Genomic DNA, 20428 nt, shown 5'->3' with positions numbered 1-20428 from the left:
ATTTACAAGATTTGCGCTGCATTTTTAATCAACTCATTGAACCAATGATGGCGTTGGTGGTTAGCCACAAGTGATAAAATCTATCAGTGACAGCTATGCTTCCTGGCTAGAAATGCGAAAGCTCCTTTGTCTTCCCCTGTCTGACATCAAAGACTCACTGTTTCAAAAATTACAAAACATTTTTGAGTGCTAAAGCAACGTAATCATGGTAAACTGTATGTGCAAGATAGTACGAAAGCTTAACTAAAGGGACATTAGCTTGTTAAAGGAATAGCTCTACTTTTTCAGAAATACAGCGCGCAGTGCAGAGACATTTAGCCTAGATTAACGTAAAGACTGGAAGGCGCAGGGGGACACAACTAAGGTTGCCACCCATCCCGTATACTATGTATTTGAAAATAAAATGCTTAAAATAAAGTAAAAATAAAAGTAGCTTGCACGCGCCCTCTCACTCCATAACTTACACTCAAACTACATTTGAGACTAGACACTATATTTGACTGTACAGCGCTGGAACAACACTAAATCAAAGTGTGGAGATAAATCTGGCTATGTGAGACTATAATATTATTGAGATTCAGAGGTAATGATAAGTGTGTTTTTGACAGAGCCAGCAAGGTGTTCACCCCTGTTCACCCCTTATGTTAGTTAGGCTAACCATGTCCTGACCCCACCTCCATATTGAATTCACACACGAGAATGGTATTGATCTCATATCAGTCTTGGAGAGAAAACAAATACCTTTCCTTTTAGTTGTTAAGGCTAACTAGTTAGCAAACAATTGTCTACTTACACATTAGGTACAAAGCAATAAAAAACAATAATTTGGATTCACATTTCTGGACACCGGATATTCACTGATATTTTGCTTTGTCGTGGTCTTCAACAACTACTCAAATGCACCTCAACTGCAGTGAGAATACACACAAGTTGGACAATTCAGGATATATCAGTATGAACAGTGTAAAGACTCATGAAAAGAAGCCATTTTATATTTTCACATTACATTCATGCATAAATTACAGGTCTTGGCAGCTGACAGGAAAAGTTGCTCGTGTCAGTGTTCTGTCTTAATAAAGGAGTTTTCTACCTGACAAATTCAAAAACACAAGATGTTATATAGAAAAATTATGACAAGGTAAATGTTCAAAATGAAATACTTTCAATATACATTATTTTTTATAGATACAGAATATAAACAGGTGGTGAAGATGGATATGATAAAAGCTATTAATTATAACTTGGCTAAACCATTTGCCATGAGTCAACATCCTGGTTTGTCTGTGGTGAAGGTTTTGGCATGGCAGGTAGGTAATAGCGCAGCTGTTTCCAGAAGGAGGAGGAGGAAGACCTGGAGCTTAAGCCCTTCCATGTGACACAGACACCAGCTTCACTAAGAAATTGTAAGGCCTCAGCTAAGGAACCTGATGTTGAATCTTGTGTTGCCTCAGTTTTTATGAAGATTAAGCGAGTCTGCCTCTCCACAAGAGCTGCATGGATGGCACTCAGCAGGCCAGACCCTAGATCAGGATCTGGAGAGGTGGGGACCAAAACCACCGTCCGGCTCTGTTCTATGCAGTCTAACACTGCTTCCGCTGTAGCTGCAACCCAACAGAGTTCAAATTAATCATTACCCCATTAATATTTTTAGGTCAATTTTCTTCAAAGTGCATCTTAAATACATACCTTTCCCTGGTAAAACGTCACGATCATAAAGACAGAGACTGTAACCAAACTTCTCTTCCAAAACACTCTCCAGCCATTTTCTGTCATCAGCATTTACTCCTGCATCTGTGTTGCTCTTATAACACATCACAAAGGCATCGTAGCTTTTTCCATCTAATCAAATGACAAAAAATGGTCCAACATGTCTGTCATTGCTGTCAAACTGTCTGCAGTGTCCCAAAAAAGCACAAATATGTAACTGTAAGTTAAAATGAAACAAATGGCCAAAAATATGACTCCCACCTGAGGTGCGTCTATAGCAGCCAAGAGTGTCTCTTAAGAAAAGAGTGATGTCAATTTTCAACTTCACATAGATAATTACTGTCACAAGCATTACCACCACAATGGCCACAATGCTGGGACACAGGGAAATGTAAGAAGGGTGAGCTGTAGGGTAATAATGGAAAGAGATATATATAATATATATATATATATATATATATATATATATATAAACATGAAATAAACTATAGACTGGAAGATGTCACTTCAAACTTTAATGTTACTGGAATGTGGTGTAAGTTTAACAGTAGTTTATTAAACAAAACACTGATGGAAACAAACACAATTGTAAATACAACAGTAAAGCCAAAGCTATTTATCTATCTGACATACTTTTCTGGACCAAAGTGATAGTAACGAAGCTTGGGGGGTTGGAGTCAGATTCCAGTTTACAGGTATAATTTTTTGATAGATCCTCCTCTGACACTTTTTTGAAGACCAGAGATGCTGTCAGCTTTATTTTTTCAGCATTTTTTTCCCTGCAAAAGGAAGGAAAGAATTTAATGGACGAAGATTTAAAAAAGACAATCTATTTTGAGTGTGTATTGAGTGTATGACATTCGCAAATTTGTTGTAGTAGCTGGTAGGGGTCTGTGCAGTGTTTACCGTGTGGTTTTGTAGTAAACTGGTAAACTGGGATTTTTGAACATTACTGATCCCCCACTAATCCAGAACACGCCGTCAAAGTCTGAATATGTAACAGCTTCACATTTAATCTCCACCTTTGAGCCTAGAAGAAGCAGTTAACACAATATTTAAAAGAGGTCATATAGGAAGGTATTATATGTTTGTATGTGTATCCATGCTCACCCAAATCTACGGGAAACACTTTGTTGTCTTTTGGTGAAATGATGACTGCAGCTTTCTCAAATTCTGTGCAAAAAAAGGGAGAAAACTCTTAACACCTTTTTCTTAATCACATGAACTTTAATGACGACAAAGTATTTTTCTTACTCTTTGGTTTGATTTGAAGTTTCACTGTAAAGGTCTTATTATAGATTTGACCAAGATACAGGTAAGATCGAGTACAGGTGTAGACACCCTTGTCTTTCTCTTCAACAGTTTGGAAGTAATCGTCTTTTGCCTCACCCTCCTACAAGATGGAAAGTTACGTTGAATTTTTAGGCATGAAGGCAGTGAAAACCAGTCTTAAATGTAGGTAAAAGTCCAAAAAACATAGTTTGGTAGTATAGTTTGGAAAAAGTAAAAAAAAACAAAACAAAAAAAAAAAACACATCTCTGCAGGTTCTTATCTCATTCACACTTAAAAATCTGTGTAAAATTACCTTGTGCCATGTGATGCCATTTCTGGTAATATTTGGAGGGATCGTTACATCAGGGCAATTCAACTTGCAGGACTCTTGAGTATGACATGACTTATTGTGCATGTTCCTCTCTTCATACTCTTTGGACTTTGGTGTGTTTTCTGTCAGCATGAACCTGAACTGGCAGCTGGCATTTCTGTCATGTCATAAAAGAAACACAACATTAAGGTTTTACTTTACATTTGAATTGAATGAATCACAGCGCATCCACAAATTCACCTTTCACGTCTGCGTACTTGAATGTGTCCCCTTGCATTACAATGAGGCACAATTTCTGAAAACACATAATGCTACTGTTTTAACTTTAATATAGCAGGGAGAGCAGATGTCTAATTTAATCTAATCTAACACATTAAAAATGGCAACAGATTGGGGTTGAACACAGGACACTGTGGTTAAGTTTACACCTTCGTGTTATGCTTTCTGATGCAAAATTCTGTGTCAGGCTGAAGTATGAAAGCTTACACAGTGTAAATGAATTTTGTATGATATGATATTAAGATTGGAGGAAAACAAAATCAGGACCACTGTAGGACTGACACTACTTTACCCCACAGAGCATGAGTAATTCCCCTGATGATCTACAGATGCACTGAGAATAACAAGGCTATTCTGATGAACCAGCACACCCATCTGCTTCTGCTCAGCTGATGACATGTTGGTCAGATCCATCTTCTGGGCGGTATAACTGCTCCAGATCACCTTGGCATCACCTTTTTGATTACATGTTGAAGGGCACTGCAACAACACCATCTCACCACGCCTGACATATTGTTCCTTGAGTGTCAGGTGGCACGCACCTGTGAAAGAGTATTCACAAAATTCTAGTTAATTTCAGGGTGTAAAACTTTAACATGAACTGGCCTGTGGACAGCTAGCACGTAATGTGAACTATATCAATGCTGTATTGTATCACATACTGTAGAAAAGTAGCCACATTTCTGTCTGAACCAGTGGAACGCTGGCATCCTGCCCACTGTTTAGGAGAGGCTTGCACACAAACTTTTTCAGAGTCAGTCAATATATCAATAGCCCTGGTCCTTATGAGCAAAATGAGTTACACTCCAGGTTGTGACCCCTCTGTGCATGTTCTTATGGAGATGCAAAAAACATGTGAGCATCCAAGTTTGGTTGTGTCCCGTATATGGTGCTTTGGAGAACTATTCACATTCTGGGTGTTGACCCTTGACCCCTATGAAGTCAGAAAAGTTAATGACATGAGTAAAACCTAAGTAAATGTTCCCTTGAGTGAATCTCTGTGTTTTCACCTGTGTAATTTATTGAGGTAATGAGGCTGTTGTAATCCCACAGTACACATTACATTGATTATCTAGATTGCTGTTCTGTAATAACCATAATCATATCACGTTCAACACCTCCAGAATTGCAATAACGTGCTTCTTTGTAAATTTATTTCTGAGCAAATATAATTTCTATATGTATATAATCCATCACAAATCTTGAATGCAACCATTCACATAATTTTTAAATAGCCCTTGTTACTTTGAAAATGATATGTGCAAGATATTTGAATAAGAACCCTTGAAAGGCACATGACTGGAAGAAGGAGCAAGGATTTAAAAACTTGAGTGACATTTTGTCTCTACTCTTGGTTTGGGTTAAAGTTCTTGCAGTGTGCTATTTTATCTGATTCAGGTGTGGAACTGTTCGTCATTCTCAGCAAGAGTAAGATTATAGTGGGGGTTCTTAACCACATCCTAGTTTCATCATTTAGTGTGAAGGGAAAAATAAAAGTATATATATATCTACTTTGCCACAATTTTGAAGTAATCCTTTATATTTATTTAATATGTTTACTAACTAGTTACTTTGCAGATTCAGATTAATAATACAAAATATAATCTGAATAGATTATGATGTATTATTATTGGATAAAATAAGTACAATTTTTTCTTTTGGTACTTTAAGTATTTACTTTCAAATGCTAGAACTTTTATTATTGTATATTGCAGAACCTTTCTACAATGTGGTAATGATTTTACTTAAGTAAAATATGTGAGTACTTCTTCCACCACTTGCCTACATGATGCTGTGTTACAAGCAATTTCTAGTTAATGTACTTCATTACATTTTTTTCTCTGTCCTTGGATTGAATCATTTTGGTTCTTCTTTTTCTTCCTCTATTTTTTTCCTTGTATTTTATGGAAAAGTGCGTTGTGTGAATCTTTCTTTTCTTTTTCAAATATAACAGAGAAGTGCCGCCCTCTACAGCACTGAGAGCATTCTCTTACCTGGTTTTGATGTAAAGAGGAAAAGCAGAGGGACCAGAAGGACCTTCACCACCATGATAGCCCGCGGCACCGGACACCAAACACTCAGCAGCTGCGTCAAAAATGTGCTCTGGTCGATCAGCCCGATGCAGCTCTGCTGAATTACAGCATTTCCCTTCAAAGTTGTGAATCAGACTGACTGATGAAAAAAGTGAAACGTACGGAAGAGCGTGACGTTGTCGCTGCAATGTAAACACCCCGTCACCAAATTATTATTATAATGATATATTATGATTATATATGATTATGATTATTATGCTAATGGCGATGCATCATCATCATCATTATTATTATTATTATTAAAACTGTTTTTTTTGTTGTTTTTTTAAATACGTGATTACGTTTTCCCCTCCATAAAACGAAAACAATAACTGGAACTGCTTTGAAAGTACCTACGATGTCGTCTGGTGCTAGTGACAGGGGCATGAAGGAGCTCTGTGGCGTGGAAACGGCGTTGGGCATCCTGTGCTGGTGGGTAACCGCAGGAAACAATGACAGACTGACTCATGTATTCCTTGTGACAGTTAAACTCTAACTATCTAAGTAACTGTGGCTGTTTAATAAACAATATTTCCCTCAGAAATGTAGTGGAGTATAAATAATCATAAAATAGAAGTAATAGCCGAATAGACTGTAGTCCCCCCCCTTCAGAGAAAAGGGAGCTCCCCCGAACCCATTGTGCAGTTTGCACAGGCTCCAGACTTACAGCACACATTTTGCAACTGTTTTCACAGACTGAGCGGTTCTCTTCATCATAGCATGACGTGTGTGCAGAAACGGTGGAATTTCTATCAAAGTAAAGCAAGACGTTTCACATTCTCAGATTACGACTTATACTTTCCGTGTGCACTGATTACAAATAGTAGTTCATAAAAAAATTTAATGAAAATGTTGATGTGTAAATGTAATTTTTTTTTTTTTTTTTTAAATTGATATCCTTTAGATCAGGGGTGTCCAAACTTTTTGCAAAAAGGGCCAGATTTGGTAAGGTGAAAATGTGTGGGGGCCGACCATTCAGCCTGACATTCTTTGAACCATTAACATTAAATACAAATTAACTATTTTATGAAATTTTTATTGCAAATGGAATACTTCATTTTTTTTTTCATTTTCAAGTTTTTTCCAAAATCACTCTGCCTTTCATATTTGAAAACCACATAAAATGAAGAAAAAGTCCCTGGAAAAAAACTTTTGGGAAGGTGAAACATATCTAGGTTCATTTGAAACATTACTTACATAACTTACTAATAAAACGTCTTCCCAGACAAATAATCAAGTCCAGTTGTTTTTTCGATTTAAAACTCCTTTAGGATACTATGACCTGGACAAATGAGAATATGCACAGGCTTAGAGGTGAGTGTTTTTACACTTTCTACCCTGACATCCTCACATTTTGTAAAAGTCACAACATCTTCGACAGTGGGGTAACTAAGCATATCTATACCCTTAAAGTTAAAAGATAATGCAATTGTGCCTTGTCTTTAAACTGTTAAGATTGGGCCAGATATTCACCTTTGCATTAATGTCATTACTCTTGTCAATGAAAGAAAAGCTGCTGCTGCAAAAACAAAAAACTATATTAGTAAACTAGCTAATTGGGCCACATTTCATTCATTTCTTCTTTGAGGAGAACAATGCATATTAATGAACAATTGGTGACGCATACATGACGTCATGTAAATATGCCGGATTAAGCTCAAAGGTAATTTCCATCCATAGTCCTCACATGAAAAGACAGACAGTTACCATAAAAGAACAATCAAATGACATTAAAAAAAACATTCCCTTAAAAGTGATTATTTGTTAGCTGAGTGTTTGGTGAGTGGTTCACAATTGTGTCCTTGAGTGCCAAGAAAGGCGCCTTTAAATAAAATGTATTATTATTATCATAATTGTCTGGACTTATTAACAATACTCATGTCATGTTGTCTTGTTTTCTTTCTTTCAGATGAAGACATAGATGAGGAGGCATTTCTACTTTTGGATGAGGACACTATCAGAAATCTTGTCCCAAAAGTTGGCCCCAGAATTAAATTCCTGAAGCTCTTCAGAGAATTTGTAAGTTACTAGACACTGTTGAACAACAGGCAGATGGCGTATACATGCTTTAAGTGCAAAAGGCTAATCCCTGGTGATATCAAGTCTCTCTTCTCACATTTATGCACAGTTCACAATGTAAACAGTTCATCAACACATTTTCAGTGTTGTGAAAGCAATTGTAATAGAACATTTTGCTTCATTCGTTCTTATAGAAGGCACCTACATAGGGAACACGAAGAGAACCAGGCTCTGGCCCAGCCTGCCAATATATTGCATCAGCCTGCTAATGTTTTTAATGTTGATGAAGATGATGAACAAGAACAAGTTGAAGGTGTTCAAGCAGAGGTATCAGACGAGGATTGGGATGAATTGGAGCAAGAGGGAATTACAGAGAGAGTAGCCCTTTTTTCTAGCCCATCTAAGGTCCAGTTCTTCACAGACATATTCCAACATAAACTATGTGATCAAACACACCTCAAGTTTAATTGGTGACATTGTGAACAGACTAAAAAACAGGACAATATCACTGTTTAGTCAGTTGGGTCATGATCAGAGCCCACAGGTGGAAGAGCTCTCACACGAGTTTTCCGATGCAGCCGAGCCTTTCAAAGGACTGGAGACTGACTACAAACGGTTAAAGTATTTCACAAACTCTGGAAATTTCATTCAGCCTGTTGAGGAGGTTTTACCAGGCGTCTCTTATGTTCAGCAGAGGGATTCAGCCACTGGCAGTGTCCGCCAAGTTGCTGTGGCTGATACCTATCACCGTGTTCCGCTCAAGCCCCTCCTCGGTAAAATACTGGAACTTCACACTAAAAAACTCTTGGGTCAAAAATAACCCTAACCCAACTGCTGGGTTAAAAAGGGACCAACTAATTTCTGGGTAATTTCAACCCAGAAAATTGGGTTGTTGTTTTTGACCCAACTTTTGGGTTGAATATTTGACCCAACTTCTGGGTTAAAATAACCCAACAATGTAGTCAATATAACCCAAATTCTGGGTCGAGTATTCAACCCAAAATTTGGGTTAAAAAAAGACAGTCGGACAGTCTTCTTTCCAACCTTGTAGACGGTCTGTGGCATCATGGTGGGGAGCAGTTTAAGAGCTAGTTCGCCCTTGGCATCTGTAGGTTAACAATATTCGAGATATCAGTATGGTGTGAAAAATAAAATTACTGTAAAGAAATATGTAAATGAACAGATATCAGCATTTGAGGAATCCCAGAACCTTTGCCATAGAACACAAAAAGTTAGTTTTAACTTACCCAGTGTCATGTCCTCCACATCGAGTGAAGGAAGTTTATCGTCCTGCTTGGCCAAGTACAGGACCTTTTCAGTGTATTCATGGAGCCAGGTCTCACCATGAAGCACCTGGAAGTCCTGCGCAATCTTAAAAAAAAAAGAAAGAAAGAAAACAGGAAACAATTTTTTAAAATGTAACATCCACTCCTTTGATACAAAATATAAATAAGGTTTTGCTGCTATATGAAATATGTTCCAGTGGAACCATACCATGCCTGGACTGGTGAGATGAGGGTATTCTCTGAGGATTTCAAGTATGTCCTTGGAGCTATGAGAGCGGATCCAGTTGGCCCTGCATAACACCGTCTCTCTCATGTAGAACTGTACTTGGGTGAAAGGCTCTGAATTGTGTTTGAGCCATTCCTTTAGTTGGAGGGCCCTTTCCTCTGTAACAGTAGATTCTCCGGAGAAACACAGATATTACAAATAAGTACACAAGTTTTTTTTTCCTTTATGAAAGTTTTTTCAATAACCGTAAGGGGGGAATGCCTGTTTTGTTTTTTTTTCACTTTTTCTTCATCTGCCAAATTCAATAAACAACAAAGACAAACATACAAATCTGATCTTTTCACTCCTACAACACCATACATTTTCTGTTATTGACAATGTAAATAAAATAATTTTGGGAGTCAGTGTCACCTGGTATGTATCCCCTTTGTGAATGGCTGGCTTCAGGCATTTGTTGGGTGGAACCACGCTTTGACCTCTTCCTACCATTCCACAGCCTTTCTTCAAGGAAGCCTTTGGCTGGGTAGTAGATCACTCTTCCTCTGTCCCTTATTACCTTCCTGGCTTTTGTGTACCACATTTCCTGAAAAAAAAGGAAAAAAAAGAACATTCCTTATCCAAGAGGGAAAATTTGAATCTTTTGCAAAGTTTTGCAGTTGAGATAACACACATCAGGTACAGATGAGAAACAATTAAGAGAAACAAGGGTTAAAAGAAAAGTTACATGTACACATACAATATATTATGTCCTGTATGCTGTTAAGTGAGAAGTATGATCCCTTCATCTAATTAGACACCATTGCTTATTAAGCGCATTCACTTCTTTGTAAAACAATATGTTTTAAATCAGCATACATTCTCATATGAACTTAGAAAATTAAACTCGCATAGCCACTGTCTGCTCCATCATTCAGGGACGGGAATGTCTGCACCAATGATAGCGCCAGGGTTTCTTTTATGTTTGTGGCTGGCCTGTAAATGTAAAAACCCTTTCAGTAAACAAACAACACAAATGTACAGCCTACACATTCAAATTTCCAGATATTTGCATATTTCCAGAAGTGAGATAATCTGAAAATATCAGACCTTAAATTTCATATACTCTTAAGGGAGAGGTGGAGGGTAGTCCCATCACATCCTCAAAAACCGTGAAAGATATCAGAATTAGACTAATACTGGGTGATACAAGACAAAAAAAATGTCTATATTTTTGATATAACAAATTGTCAATGAAGGTTGGATATTGTGGGATTTAAAAGAATTTGTGTGACCTTTTTTGAGGAAGATTTTCAGGGATGGTAGTTAAAGTTTGCAGTTAGCTCCAGTAGAATAAAGTAGATTACACCACTGTACACAACCACACGCACACGCTTTGTCAATTTCTGCCTGGATACTGCGTTAGTAGCATCTGCTGAGACCTGAGACCTACTGTTTGCTATCAGCTTCTGAATTTGTATTGCAGTCTATGGGAGGGCTATGAAGGTTGAACAGTTCCTGTAGCTCGAACCTCAAAGTAAATTCAATATGTCTGCTGCTGTATTTACTGTTGTACCGTCCAGTCTGAACTGTAATATCTCTCTTATGTGTGTGTTACGGCCTCTAAGAATAAAGCGGGCAGGGGCAGGAGGCTGCAAAGGACACCAGACAAGAATAACATTTCACCCAAGCTTTATTGAAATATCCCCAAAGTTAGTCATAGTTTATCAACCTAAACCAACGAAAACAAAAAGGACTGGGGACCCCGACCCCGGCCAAATAAACAAAAGACAGGTAAACGCTGGGCCAACCAAGCATTGGGCCATCGCTCCCAGCGCTTCCTCCTAAACTACCTAAACCCAACATAACCTAAAACAAAAGACGAATAACATGACTACCGGTAATCTCCAGCCCGAAAGAACATAAACAAAAATAACAAAACCGCACCTAACTGTGAGTGGAGGAACAAAGGTAGAGAGGACAAAAGGACCCTCACCCAGGTACAGCTGTGTGTGTGTGTGTGTGTGTCTCTCCCCATTGTCTCTGCACTCTCTGCCCCTTTTATCCCTTCCCTCTGTCCCCGAATGCCGATTGCACCCAGGTTTACACCAGGAAGAGGGAACTGGGAGGCAAGTGCCGCAATTGGCCCCTGGGCCGGACTTTGGTCATGCCTGCTTTAGATTACCATGAAATCAAACCTGATACTATTTATGCTCGACATTTTTCAGCAATAGCCATTCAATGAATAGTCAGTTTATTAGGTGCATCTAACTAAAACTACTGCAGTCTAATAAGTCCTGCCATTAAACCTATCTTTATGACAATGTTCAGTTTTTATTGAAACTGTTTCAGAGAGGTGTTGATTCAACTTTATGGTCATTTTCGAGGATGCAACTTGTGGTGCTGTTGAATTATATTGTGTGATATAAACAGGCGTTTCTATTATTTTGTCCACAACATTTAGGCTATATCTTTGAGGAATAGGATATATTACAGAAACGCGTCTCTTTGTAATGCAGTACAGAGAGGTGTCACTAATATTGTAAACCAAACATTTCCTACTGCTGCTGTGTCATGTTAAAAGTGTTCAACCGGCAGATCTGGGGGGAAGATTGAATTGTGAAAAAGTTAGTTCTGGCTGCAATTGTTCATTTAAGATAACTCTTTTTCTGAATTTTCTGTCAGCAGATCATTTTTAATTTTAATTAATCAAACAAGGGTGCAGCCACACTGAGCTACAGGAGACAGGCCGTACACATCAAACTAAATTAACAGGCTCTTTTCACTGTGCTCTACTGTTGTGTGGACAACTACAGTTCGAGTTATTACCGATTGACTATTTTATGTATTTAACAATGTAAGTGTTTAGTCTGTGCTGATAACAGATGCACCAGTTGACATTCTGTTGTATTTATGTCAAAGCAGTGACAGGTGTTGCCAAAAAGGACTGAAATCTTAAGGATCACATGTTTGAATCATAGCCTGAAAGCAAGGCCTTGTGAATGGGCTAATGTGTAGGTTAGCACAAGTAGGCCCATTCGCAGCTTCTTTTCCTGGTTGTTACTTTCTATAGCAGAACAACATATTTCACCTTCACAATTCTGGAGTCATCTGCTACATTCGGTTTACAATGCTGGATTACCAACCAGGTAAAGCAAGTAATTGCCCATGGGCCCCAGACATCCAGGGTTCACTCCATATCATTTCTATATCAATTGGTTATCTGAGAGCTTAAGATATCTCGGTTATAAACTAAGTAGAGTGTAAATGGTTTTATACGTTGTTAAAATGAAAGAGTAACTCAAGTAGTTATAAGAAGGGAAATTATTCTTTATTTTTTATTATTTTTCTGTTTTTGTTTTTGTTTGATTGGTCAGTGTAGGGATTTCTTACAGTTGACTTGTAAGTCCTTAGCAATGATTCTGTGTCTGCACTCTCAGTAAGAGCATAACAAATTATCATTCAATTATAATCTTCAATTGTTACATTTTTTTTTGTTAGTAAGAACAGAAAAATCGACCTGTTTCTGTTTTCTGTGTCAATTGTACTGAAAAAACAAACTGTTAAAACATACTGGACCCTCATTTGCTATAAATATACCTTGATCTCCACACTCTACCATTAAAACTGAGCCAGTTAATGAACACTGTTGGCTAGTCATAGAGATCTGACATTATTTCCACTAGTATCACAAGACTATATTCACATGGAGGCTAGCTTGTCCATTACCGAAGTTAAGCAGTATAAGTCTGCTATTGGGGGTTAGTGGTAGAAGTGTTTTAAATACTGTTTGTGTCACGTAAATAAGATTTAAGATTAGAAGATTTAGTTTTTGAAAATTTTGTTCAGTATTTTTGGGAAAAGCTTAAGTTGTGTATGTGGGTAATTTGCTAAATAATGTGTGGGAGGGAAATTTTGGTTTCATATTATTTGCTTTTTTTAAGAAGTGGGTCTAATTTTTGAGATTGTGTTTATGTTTCATTACATCTGTCATATCCTTGTATTGTCAAGACATTCAGTAAATGATCATCTACAGTGTTGTTCTGGGGTCAGTCAATTAAACCTAAGTTAAGTGGTGACATATCTCTGGCTATAAATAGTGATGAAAGTCTCACATCAGGACAGGTAAACCTTTGTGGTAGTTACCCTAATATCAAAACAAGCCCAAAGGCCCCGTCAGCCTGGTTTAAAGTCAGTTTGCAGAATGTTAGATATATAGAAGGGTGGCAGGGTGCTACATGAGTAAATCCGTTAATCAACTAATCATTTCAGCAGAGGAATGTTGGTTGGTCTCCAGGTGTTTGGGTAAATAATGAAACTGTCATGTATAGTGGGGGTCTGGACATAAGCTTACCTAACTAAATCAAGTGAGGAGGGGGCTCGAATATGTTTAACTGTCACAAACCCTCCTTGACAACAGTTTGGACTGTTTCAAGCATCTGAATCTGCATGTATTGCTTTTTCTTCCAGTAGGTGGCGGAAAAACATTACATAAGCTCATCATCATGTTCAATTACATTTGATGAGTAAACACTGGCCTATCGTAACAGGAAACATGGAGCAACAATGTGTTTCCTGTCACGTTATGAACAGAAGTCTAATATTCACTGGTCTTTTGACTTATTTGTGGTTTTCACCAAGTCTTAGGGAAAATGTCTGGGTCCTTGGCTGACAAATGTTATGCTTTCTTCAACCGTCACTGTTGCTATTTGGTGATGAGTATGCAGTGTTTGGTGGATTTATCAGAGCTTATTTGCTGGAAATGCCTTGCCTGCCCTCGGGGAGTTAAAGAGAACGTGTGTCTGTGAGCCATGTACATTAAATTTGCAAAATGTAAAGTAAAAAATATATACTATAAAAGGCTAAATGAGCTAACCCTTTCACACGTACAAATACTTTTTGACGTACTTATTTAGAATAAATAATAAAATAATAAAATAAAACCATTAATTAATGTTAATGTTTAAAATAATACAGTACTGGTACAACATAATTTTCAAAAGTGCATTTAACAGTATATAAACCTGGGAATATAGGTAAATTTAAAGTAGGCTATACCCATTTAAAACATAGCTATATAATGACAATAACACATCAGACTCAGATTCTTATTCTGGATTCCCCATTGAACCCCATTGTAAATAGTTAGTAACTTTACTTGAATATATACTTATGTCATAGAGTAAAGGCATTGATATGATCTATTCATTCAGACTTTCTTTGCTAAGCATAACAGTTATCCTGGGCAGCTGTCTGTGGTGAAGGCCTTATTTTCGGTGTATGCTTCATGGCAGGTAGGTAATAGCGCAGCTGTTTCCAGAAGGAGGAGGAGGAAGACCTGGAGCTTAAGCCCTTCCAGGTGATGCAGACTCCAGCCTTGCTAAGAAGTTCTAAGGCCTCAGCTAAGGAACCTGATGTTGAATCTTGTGTTGCCTCAGTTTTTATGAAGATTAAGCGAGTCTGCCTCTCCACAAGAGCTGCATGGATGGCACTCAGCAGGCCAGACCCTAGATCAGGATCTGGAGAGGTGGGGACCAAAACCACCGTCCGGCTCTGTTCTATGCAGTCTAACACTGCTTCCGCTGTAGCTGCAACCCAACAGAGTTCAAATTAATCATTACCCCATTAATATTTTTAGGTCAATTTTCTTCAAAGTGCATCTTAAATACATACCTTTCCCTGGTAAAACGTCACGATCATAATGACAGAGACTGTAACCAAACTTCTCTTCCAAAACACTCTCCAGCCATTTTCTGTCATCAGCATTTAGTCCTGCATCTGTGTTGCTCTTATAACACATCACAAAGGCATCGTAGCTTTTTCCATCTAATCAAATGACAAAAAATGGTCCAACATGTCTGTCATTGCTGTCAAACTGTCTGCAGTGTCCCAAAAAAGCACAAATATGTAACTGTAAGTTAAAATGAAACAAATGGCCAAAAATATGACTCCCACCTGAGGTGCGTCTATAGCAGCCAAGAGTGTCTCGTAAGAAAAGAGTGATGTCAATTTTCAACTTCACATAGATAATTACTGTCACAAGCATTACCACCACAATGGCCACAATGCTGGGACACAGGAAAATGTAAAAATGGCGAGCTGTAGGGTAATAATGGAAAGAGATATATATAATATATATATATATATAAACATGAAATGAACTATAGACTGGAAGATGTCACTTCAAACTTTAATGTTGCTGGAATGTGATGTAAGTTTAACAGTAGTTTATTAAACAAAACACTGATGGAAACAGTAAAGCCAAAGCTATTTATCTATCTGACATACTTTTCTGGACCAAAGTGATAGTAACGAAGCTTGGGGGGTTGGAGACAGATTCCAGTTTACAGGTATAATTTTTTGATAGATCCTCCTCTGACACTTTTTTGAAGACCAGAGATGCTGTCAGCTTTATTTCTTCAGCATTTTTTTCCCTGCAAAAGGAAGGAAAGAATTTAATGGACGAAGATTTAAAAAAGACAATCTATTTTGAGTGTGTATCGAGTGTATGACATTCGCAAATTTGTTGTAGTAGCTGGTAGGGGTCTGTGCAGTGTTTACCGTGTGGTGTTGTAGTAAACTGGTAAACTGGGATTTTTGAACATTACTGATCCCCCACTAATCCAGAACACGCCGTCAAAGTCTGAATATGTAACAGCTTTACATTCAATCTCCACCTTTGAGCCTAGAAGAAGCAGTTAACACAATATTTAAAAGAGGTCATTTAGGAAGGTATTATATGTTTGTATGTGTATCCATGCTCACCCAAATCTACGGGAACCACTTTGTTGTTTTTTGGTGAAATGATGACTGCAGCTTTCTCAAATTCTGTGCAAAAAAAGGGAGAAAACTCTTAACACCTTTTTCTTAATCACATGAACTTTAATGACGATCGACAAAGTGTTTTTCTTACTCTTTGTTTTGAGTTGAAGTTCCACTGTAAAGGTCTTATTATAGATTTGACCAAGATACAGGTAAGATCGAGTACAGGTGTAGACACCCTTGTCTTTCTCTTCAACAGTTCGGAAGTAACCGTCTTTTGCCTCACCCTCCTACAAGATGGAAAATTAAGTTAAATTTTTAGACATGAAGGTAGTGAACAACAGTTTTGGTCTAGGAAAAACATTACACCATTGCAAATTTGTAAAAACAAATCATGAATGATGCAGGGTGAAGCTTCCAAATTCACAATCAAATCTCATTCACACTCAAAAATCTGCTGTGTAAATTTACCTTGTGCCATGTGATGCCGTTTCTGGTAATATTTGGAGGGATATTTACATCAGGGCAATTCAACTTGCAGGACTCTTGAGTGTAACATGACTTAGAGTATGTGTTCATCTCTTCATACTCTTCGGACTTTACTGTGTTCAGCGTGAACCAGAACTGGCTGCTGGCATTTCTGTCATGTCATAAAAGAAAAGGTATAATATGAAGATTTCACAATTAAACTTTAAACATTTGCAAAGGCTTTGAATATGAAAGTAGTGAAGGCTTTGGGGATCACTTTCCAAAATACTACTTGTCTTCTCAGCCAGTTTGCCATTTCTACATCCAGACATTTTTGTTTTGGTGTCACTAGATGACAGACACTTTCCGTCACCACAACACAGGTATGGCATTTGACTGATGGACTGGTACTTCAAAGAACCAAATTTCCTAATTACACCAAACCAATCAAACACATGCACATACTCCAAAAAAGGAAAACAAACCAAACAACAAACAAACCTAGGGGAGGAGGGGTTGGCATCAATAAATACAACAAGTGGCTACACCAATACATACTGTATGTCTTTTCTTTTTTTTCTTTTCTTTTTTTTGTCCTTCAGTCTCTCTCCAACAAAAGATCAAGAGGAAACAATACTATTTACACATAGTCCGGTATAGAGTTCAAATATAACCTGATGTGTCCCACAAACCCTCCAGGTCCAGATCAAGGTCCCTCAAGACCAGTGATGATCTGCCTCTCCAGCCAATCCCAACTTCCTATTGAATTAGGGTTATCATAAGCCCATGCAATAGGATATCTAGCATTGTAAGATAGATAATATTGGTAAATGTCCGGCACAGCCAACCCCCCCCCCCCCCCCCCCCCCCCCCCCCCCCCCGTCTTGCCAAGAAAAGTTTCCTCAGGCCGATTTTAAGTTTCTTATTACACCATAAATGTTTTGGTTTATGACCAAATACCTGCTAAACTAAAGACATTCCCACCAGCCTCAACTGTGCTTTGTGTTTAGCACTAATTAGCAAATGTTCACTCCACATTGAGGTGGTGAACATTGTAAATATTATAGACCATCCGCTAAATATTAGCACATTACATATTGTCACCATTGTTGTTGTGAGAATGTTAGCATGCTGATGTTAGCATTTAGCTCAAGTATTACTGTTCTTATGAGTACAGCCTCACATATTGCGCAATGATTCGGTGTAGCAAATACATAAAACATAAATATTTATATATTCTATATATAGTTGTCTGATTCATGCCTGAACAATTCATGCGAAATATTGATTGACCTGTTATCAGAAAGATCAAGATCACTCCAAGAATACAACACAACGTACCCCACAGAGCATGAGTAATTTCCTTGATGGTTCACAGATGAACTGAGGATGACAAGGCTCCTTCCATGAATCAGCACACCCATCTCAGTCAGCTCAGCTGCTGACATGTTGTTGGTCACATATATCTTCTGGGTTGTGTGACTTGTCCAGACAAGTTTGGTATCACCACGGTTATACCCTCCGTCAGGAGGGCACTGAAGCACCACAAGCTCACCTGCCTTTGCATGTATCTCTTTGGAAGTTAGGGGACACACACCTGCAAGAATTTCACAAATTTTAGTTCATTTTACTTGGTCAAACTACAACATGAAGATGTTTGTGGACACAGAGAATGAAATGTCAAAAATATCATTATTGTATGGTCACAAAGTCGTTGAAATGTTGCTGGTTAGTCTTATAATCAAAACATCTTTTACTGGACAATTCACTATTGTCAACTAATCAGTTCTTACTTCAATTCTGAATCGTTATATCTTTGTGACAATTACCTGCTGGGAATTAGATATGAAGATTGACAACTCTCATGTGTCTATGGTAAATATGAAGCCAGCAGCCGCTGGCTTAGCTCAGCACCAAGACGATAAAACAGGCAAAACAAGCTAATGTGCGAGACTATGTCTTGGACTATGTCTGAGATATTGTTCTCACCATTGCCAGGCTACCAACACAAACAAACTGTAAAAGAAGTCACTGTCCCTGGGCCAAGAAATAGTCCCACACATAACCACCTGTAAAACCACAAATTATTATTTGTACACTTTGGTTTTTGTGTGGGTTTAAAAAATGTGATGTATAATACAGTGATGTGTAATTTAGTGATTTTCAGAGATACAGACTTTGCCACCTTTGGACAAAGCCATGCTAGCAGTTTTCCATGATCTCCAGTTGATGCTAAGCTAATTTTTTCCTGGCTGTAAATGAATATTTACTGTGTAGACATGTCAGTGGTATGGATCCTCTCATCTGACTCTCGGCAATAAAGAGAATGAGCACATTTCTCAACATGTCGCACTTTTCTTTTAAAGTTGAGTCATGAGAACGGACATTCTTATTCACAATAAGCAACACAGACAGTGGTAACAGAGTAGCCTCTCATAGTATATAGATAGTGAAGGTTACCCTTTGTGAAATTATATGGTGCGCAAAGGGGATATAACTAGTAGGAAATGAGAATACTGACCTTGTCCCAATTTCTCTGAGGCTACTGATCTTGTGATTTTCTTTGGTCATCTTTTATGGAACTGACTCACCACATCTATGTGCTTTGTTTACATTCTTTGACATTGTTCATAACCATGGTGATATTTCACAGTCTGAATTGTTTATATTGTTAGTGTGAATCATTATTATTGCAGCTACACATGTTGTTGTTTTTGCTTAATACTGTTATATAATAAAAGTTTGATGACAATCTCATAACCCACTTACAGAGGTGGAGGAAGTAATCAATACTCAACTAAATTTTTGACTTTTTAGGACTTTTTTAAGGGTCAAGTAGACTGCAATGCAACACATTTCTCACAATCAAAAGAATGGGGACAATAAGGCAAAGTAGTACATTAATTTATTAAGATTTATATAAAATTTTTGTCATTGGTTTGCAGCTGTATTTAACACTAATTCCTAGTAACATATAATCAGTTAACATGACATCGGCCCAGATAAGCAACATGATTTAATTTAATTCATTTGATTCAATTTAAAAAATTAAATTTTTCTGCCAAAGAAAGATATTCAACACCTTTGTAAATGACTTTTTACTACCTTCAGGACAATTTTTTTTTAATGGACTGAATTCATTGCCATTCAAGACTTTTCAACACCTGCAGATACCCAAGCACAACAATGTAAGCAGCAATTTACTGCTGTGTAGTTGCTTGAGGTGGAGTTAGTTTGATTTCATTTATAATGTAAGCTAGTGGTTCCCAACTTAATGTAGGCTATGGTTCAGGATAAAAGTGAGCGACTGTGAGATGACAGAAGAGAAAACAAAGTTCTGCTATGTAAAAACATTGTTCAATTTCCTCTGAAATGAAGTGAATATTACATTAAAGTATCATAAAATGGAAATGTTCTCTCAGGACTTGAGTTCATAAAATGTACTTAGTCACTTTCAACCACTGAAGATTTATTATTAGTGTATTCATGTAGGACTATATATGTAATAACACCTAATGAATCTACAGGTTAGGTGATTATCCCCACGTTCAGCTTTAAAGGTTTTACACCAAATAGATTCACCTACTATATCTACAGATTTACACATTATTCCACCTGTCTAATTGCCATTTATGACACACTGTAAGGAAGTGGTCATTTCTTACCTGTCAGTGATGTAAGGAGGAAAAGGGCCAGAAGCATCTTCATCATCCTTATGATTTAACACCTCACATCAAGGATCGACACAATGATGTCCTCAGTGAGAGGCTCCTTATATACAGCAGCCTGTCCTAAAGAAATGACATGGAGTTAACACTGACCTTTTGCGTCATCTGGACGAAAAATGAAAGTGAAACGTCGTAAAGGAATATTATCACTGAGAAAAGCCCCTTGCGAAATCCTCTTGCCCTCAGCCCCAAGTTCAGTTTTATAACCTGTAGTTCCACTAGCAAAGATAATCTGTGTTGATCAAGCATGATGCGTATTACGTGACATCTGTGCTGCCGTATAGGTTATGATTTATCTATA

General features: G+C 37.7%; 3 protein-coding genes across 3 annotated transcripts; all 3 read right to left on the bottom strand.

Annotated features, from left to right (window-relative positions):
- Positions 1 to 868: 868 nt before the first annotated feature.
- Positions 869 to 5769, bottom strand: LOC130170729 (interleukin-18 receptor 1-like). The gene is made up of 10 exons (XM_056378320.1): positions 5585 to 5769; positions 3883 to 4132; positions 3294 to 3468; positions 2962 to 3100; positions 2818 to 2880; positions 2614 to 2737; positions 2341 to 2486; positions 1969 to 2112; positions 1687 to 1839; positions 869 to 1601 (listed from the first exon to the last, which is right to left on the bottom strand). The coding sequence occupies exons 1-10, from the start codon at positions 5637 to 5639 to the stop codon at positions 1246 to 1248; spliced, it is 1605 nt and encodes a 534-aa protein (XP_056234295.1). The 5' UTR covers positions 5640 to 5769; the 3' UTR covers positions 869 to 1245.
- A 2443-nt stretch (positions 5770 to 8212) lies between these two features.
- On the bottom strand, positions 8213 to 9773 carry LOC130169719 (uncharacterized). The gene is made up of 5 exons (XM_056376672.1): positions 9605 to 9773; positions 9176 to 9366; positions 8929 to 9052; positions 8726 to 8787; positions 8213 to 8287 (listed from the first exon to the last, which is right to left on the bottom strand). The coding sequence occupies exons 1-5, from the start codon at positions 9771 to 9773 to the stop codon at positions 8213 to 8215; spliced, it is 621 nt and encodes a 206-aa protein (XP_056232647.1).
- An 812-nt stretch (positions 9774 to 10585) lies between these two features.
- LOC130177397 (interleukin-18 receptor 1-like) lies at positions 10586 to 20409 on the bottom strand. Its single transcript, XM_056389150.1, has 10 exons — positions 20065 to 20409; positions 17741 to 17996; positions 16403 to 16571; positions 16083 to 16221; positions 15935 to 15997; positions 15731 to 15854; positions 15458 to 15603; positions 15125 to 15268; positions 14843 to 14995; positions 10586 to 14757 (listed from the first exon to the last, which is right to left on the bottom strand). Exons 1-10 carry the CDS (start codon positions 20108 to 20110, stop codon positions 14393 to 14395), a joined length of 1605 nt encoding a protein of 534 aa, XP_056245125.1. The 5' UTR covers positions 20111 to 20409; the 3' UTR covers positions 10586 to 14392.
- Between the last annotated feature and the right edge of the window lie 19 nt (positions 20410 to 20428).

Source organism: Seriola aureovittata, chromosome 1 (assembly GCF_021018895.1).
Source record: "Seriola aureovittata isolate HTS-2021-v1 ecotype China chromosome 1, ASM2101889v1, whole genome shotgun sequence".
Classification (NCBI taxonomy): Eukaryota; Metazoa; Chordata; class Actinopteri; order Carangiformes; family Carangidae; genus Seriola; species Seriola aureovittata.
The sequence above is the reverse complement of the archived record's forward strand: the minus strand, read 5'-3'. Positions and strand labels throughout refer to the sequence as shown.

Bases quoted from the DNA above. Each gene is read 5' to 3' on its own strand.
- LOC130177397 (XM_056389150.1), bottom strand. From the start codon at position 20,110: ATGATGAAGATGCTTCTGGCCCTTTTCCTCCTTACATCACTGACAG. The intron at 16,572-17,740 runs GTACGTTGTGTT...ATGACATGACAG, and splicing joins AATTACTCATGCTCTGTGGG to AAATGCCAGCAGCCAGTTCT. The intron at 15,604-15,730 runs GTAAACACTGCA...TTCCTTTTGCAG, and splicing joins GTTTACTACAACACCACACG to GGAAAAAAATGCTGAAGAAA.
- LOC130170729 (XM_056378320.1), bottom strand. From the start codon at position 5,639: ATGGTGGTGAAGGTCCTTCTGGTCCCTCTGCTTTTCCTCTTTACATCA. The intron at 2,881-2,961 runs GTAAGAAAAATA...TTTTTTGCACAG, and splicing joins ACTTCAAATCAAACCAAAGA to AATTTGAGAAAGCTGCAGTC. The intron at 2,487-2,613 runs GTAAACACTGCA...TTCCTTTTGCAG, and splicing joins GTTTACTACAAAACCACACG to GGAAAAAAATGCTGAAAAAA.
- LOC130169719 (XM_056376672.1), bottom strand. From the start codon at position 9,773: ATGTGGTACACAAAAGCCAGGAAGGTAATAAGGGACAGAGGAAGAGTG. The intron at 8,788-8,928 runs GTAAGTTAAAAC...GTTAACCTACAG, and splicing joins TGTGGAGGACATGACACTGG to ATGCCAAGGGCGAACTAGCT. The intron at 8,288-8,725 runs GTTGGAAAGAAG...AACCGTTTGTAG, and splicing joins TGCCACAGACCGTCTACAAG to TCAGTCTCCAGTCCTTTGAA.